Below are 4,249 nucleotides of genomic sequence, written 5' to 3'. Positions count from 1 at the left end.
CAGAATAAAACCGTCACAAGCTGTTGGGAAGAGCCGGCTCCTGTGCCCGCTGTGCTGGGATCTCCAAGGCAGCCAGACGGTCCCAGGGTCCCCTCGACAGATGCCGAATTGGTGAACTATTCATGGGGCGGCTGCCTCGTAACAGATACAAGGGGAACTCGTTAATCAAGCCTTCGAGCTAGAAATCTCTTAATGGGGATTAAAGCCCCAATCACAGCGCACGGCCCGGTGGTTATGTTCAGAGATAATCCGTCTTTATTTTGCTTTTTGAAACATTAAAAGCAGCCCCCCCCCCCCCCCCAAGCCCATTGTTTCATAAACCGGAGGGCACGTGCTGCAGAGCCTCCCAAGCGCCAGCCCCAGCCCCTGCCTTGCAGGGCCGCACAAGCGCAGGAGCAGATCCGACGCGCCGTGACCCAGGCTGCTGGCACAATGTAGGACACCATAGCTGGGAGCTTACAGCCAGGGGGCAGGTTAGTAAGCACCAGGTGCGACATCCGTACCTGCCCTGCAGCTCCCAGCAGCCCCAGCTCAGCTCCACGGAGCAGAGCGATTTGGTTCCCAGCCCTGCAAACCAAGGGCCTGTCAGCGTTGTGTGGGCCCCAGGATCCAGGGGTGGTTCCCCCATGTCTTTGGCTTCCCTTCTGCAGCCACCACCTTCCACCCCAGAGGTGGCTGCATTCCAAGGGTGCTGCAGAGGCGGAGCCTGGGGCAAAAGGCACAAGCAGAACGCCTGGTAATAAATGTGTCAGGAAGGATCACAGTCACGAAGCCGCGGGAGAGGAGAAATTCCAGCCGGGGGGGCAGCTTCCTCTGCAGCCAGCCAGCCCTCGTGCTGCCGGGGGGGGGGGGGGGGAGCAGGAGCAAGCCCCGCTGACGGAGGAAGTAGGGTGCAATGGTGGGAGCATTAGCCGGGGTTCGATTCCTGGCTCTGCCCCAGAGGCTCCGGGCCTCTCTGAGCCGCAGCCCCCAAGCTGTGCCATGGGGAGACCAGCCCTGCACTGCCCCGCTGCCAGCAGTGGAGACTATGGGGAAGGGGCAGCTGCTGCCCTTTAGCGATCAGCCCTGATCTCACCAGCCGCCTCAACCTCTTCAACCCCCTGCCCCGGGCAAACCTCCTTCCCCACCTGGGGGCACAGGGCAGCCAGCCCTGCTTCTCCCCACGCCGGGGGCTGGGTCTCCAAACAGCCAGCACCTGGCGCCAAGCTGGGCGGTGAACTTGACGCTGGCGCCATCTGGTGGACAAGCCGCTCCCCGACAGGGCCATGCTTGGCGCAGCATCGCCAGCAGGTCGGGCCCCGAACGCAGGGAGCTGGCAGGTCTCAGGGGCGGGATCAGGCAACTTCTCCACTCTGCCCCGTGCCCTTGGGCTGCAGGCGGGGGTCTGCGGCTCCCCACAGCGTGCTCTGTGACGGGGAGGCCACGCAGGATGCAGCGCGCCAACAGGGCCCCCCCGCCTGCGGTAGCACCATGAAACGCTGTGCGTGCCTCCCACCAGCTCTGCGGGCAGCCTCTACCAGACAGGGAGCCGCCCCACGGGACCTCCCCAGCCTCCTGCCCCACACCAGGGACCCTCCCTGCCCCCCTGCGAGCAGCAGCACAAGCAGAGCCCAAGCGAGGGCACGCTGGGCCAACGGCACCGCAGGGCTGGCCGGCCTCATGAGACGACTCTGCTCTGGATGAAGTGCAGCAGGCGCTTCTCCCTCAGGACTCTGGCCATGGGGCCCGGGGAGCCCACAGCATCCCGCAGCTCCCTGAAGGCCCCGGCCGCCACCAGGTGCAGCCGCACCGGCCCAATGCTGCCCTTTAAGCGGAAGGTTTTGTAGACCGGAAAATCCTCCTGGAGACACTGATCCAGCTGCAGGAAGAGAGAGGGGTGCAGCTGAGCTCAGGCCCCGGGAGCCAAGGTTCGCGTCAGACCCTCCACCTCACACGTGCCCCAAAGCTCCTTCTAACCCCACAGGTCGCCAGCCTGGCCTGGCTGGGCCCGGCAACCCCAGGCTCCTCTGCCCACAGTGGCCGGTCCCAGCTGCGGCCGGGGGAAGGTGCCAGATGCCCTGCAGTGCCGGGACACTGTTAGCAGGAGGGGCTCTCCCCCATCCATGTCTTCTCCTCTCATTTGCATCTGGAGGGTCTCGTTACCCCTGGCAACATCCAGGCCCCTTTGGAATCCAGCTCTGCTCCCAGCCTCGGTCAGACCTTGTGGCGAGGAGTTCCACTGGCCAAGCGTCTGGCTCTTCTGCTGTACCAAGTGCCCCCTTGCGCCGTGAGGGTGATGGTGCCCCTCTCTGCCCCCAACATTGCTGTGTGAACCCTTGTGCGCTCCCAGCCCGGGAGCACACAAGGAGCCGAGGCCCTGTCCCCAGCAGCGCAGCTGGAACTGCTCCACGTCCAGGTCCGGCTCTGCAGCCAGCCGACCTGGGCACCTGATCAGAGTGCTGCCACCTAGTGGCCAACCCCAGCCATGGCAGCACAGACCTCCCCGGGGGAAAACCCCAGGCCAGGCGGGGGCACCTGTGCGGCGCTTTTGGGGCCAGAGCCCCGTGCTGGGAGCAGCCCCGAGCTGGCAGGATCGCTCCCTCCTGCAGGCTGGAGGAGGAAGGGCTCCACCCACCAAGCCTTCCAGGGGCAGGGGGACACCCACCTGCCCATGGCACCAACTGCCCCTGCCCAGCCCTGCCCCGTGCCGCTGCTTCCCCAAGCCGCTCACCTTATAGCGCTGCACCTCCGACAGATCACGCACGCCCCGCAGCTCCACGAACACCTGGTAATGGGGGGCGCAGACCCCGGAGGAGGCACCTGGGGGGCAGCACGGACCCACGTTAACCCACCCAGCTGGAAGGGCAGGAGAGACACCCCACGCTGGGAGCTGAGGGTGGAAAAACCCTGTGGCAGGGCAGGGACCCAGACCACCCTGGGGCAGCACCTGGCTCGACAGGCACAGAGCCGCTGTCATCTTGTCATCAAGCCGCTCCCTCCTCAGCGGAGCACTGGGATCTGGACCGCACGTGGGGATCCAATGGGCTTCACCCAGCCTAGCCGGGCCACTCCACAACACCAAGGCTAGTGTCAGGCACAGCCCCGGGCAGCTCGGCCCCCTCCTGCCCCGCCGTCTCACCAGCCCCCGTGACGAAGTGGGACCGGTCTTAATGTTTCCTCTGAATACTGTGTAGGTGCCTCAGTTTCCCCTATGCATTTCTTAAGTCTCCTAGCAACAAATGGCCGGAGCCCTTCCCCCCTGCCAGGGGATAGCTAAAGGTGAACAAAGAGATCAGGTGACCTCCTGGCCCGGGAAAGAGACAAAGGCCAGAAAGGAGGGGCTGGAGGGGATTGCAGTTTGGAGCTGGCTGGGGACGGGGAGTGAGGGAGACGGGGTTGTCTGGCTCACTGGGCTCCAGAATGGACCCGGCCGAGGGGTCCCGTTTGCTGGACCGACAAGCTCTGTTTTAGACCCTGTTCCTGTCATCTAATAAACCTCTGTTTTACTGGCTGGCTAAGAATCACGTCTGACTCGAAGTGGGGGTGCAGGGCCCTCTGGCTTCCCCGGGACCCCGCCAGGGCGGACTCGCTGTGGGAAGTGCAGAGGATGCTGAATGCTCCAAGGTCAGACCCAGGAGGTGGAAGCCGTGTGAGCTTCTTGCCCTGAAGACAGTCTGCTCCGAGAGAGAGGAGGCTCCCCAGAGTCCTGACTGGCTTTGTGGGAAGCAGTTCCAGAGCATCGCCCGGGGACTCCGTGACACCCCCGCAACCAGGCCCAGCTGAGCCAGGCTGGGGGCACGGCCAGCCGGGCCTGAGCACAGTCAAGGTCAGGCAAACCCAGGGGTGCTGAAAGGAACAGCAGCCCCGGAGGCAGAGCCAATGGGGCAGAGGGGGGCCAGGCCGTCTCAAGCCAGGAGTCCTAGGATGCGTACAGGGCCCTTGGCCAGGACTGGCCCGGCCATGCCAGCATGGGGCTGGGTACCGGGAGCGACACTTACCCAGAAGGCTGCTCTCTGCACAGATGTAATCGACCAGCCGGGCTCCCGGCCACATGGCCACGGCGCGGCGCAGGCTCCGGTAGAAACGCTCCTCGGTGACGCCTTCCCCACGCACGCTCAGGGTCTGGCTCAGCCTGGGGAGCCAAGGGCAGGGGGTGAGGGTGGGAATCAGGTGACTCCACCTCTGCCAGCAGGGGGCAGTGCCATGGCCTCAGACTCTCTGGCCAGAACAGCCCCACCCCCGCCCTCAAAGCACTGGGGAGGGGAGCCCC

At 65.0% G+C, this 4,249-nt stretch overlaps 1 protein-coding gene across 1 annotated transcript in view; it reads right to left on the bottom strand.

Annotated features, from left to right (window-relative positions):
• Positions 1–299: 299 nt before the first annotated feature.
• GHDC (GH3 domain containing) overlaps positions 300–4,249 on the bottom strand; it is a gene marked incomplete at its 5' end in the record, with an annotated part of 5,085 nt that continues 1,135 nt past the window's right edge. Inside the window, 3 exons of the mRNA XM_026662812.2 lie at positions 300–1,858; positions 2,711–2,799; positions 3,978–4,153. Coding sequence (XP_026518597.2) covers positions 1,658–1,858; positions 2,711–2,799; positions 3,978–4,153 — 466 coding nt within the window. The remainder of the gene's footprint in view (positions 1,859–2,710; positions 2,800–3,977; positions 4,154–4,249) is intronic.

Source organism: Terrapene carolina, unplaced genomic scaffold (assembly GCF_002925995.2).
Source record: "Terrapene carolina triunguis isolate 2854851 unplaced genomic scaffold, T_m_triunguis-2.0 Scaffold30486, whole genome shotgun sequence".
NCBI lineage: Eukaryota > Metazoa > Chordata > Testudines > Emydidae > Terrapene > Terrapene triunguis.
The sequence above is the reverse complement of the archived record's forward strand: the minus strand, read 5'-3'. Positions and strand labels throughout refer to the sequence as shown.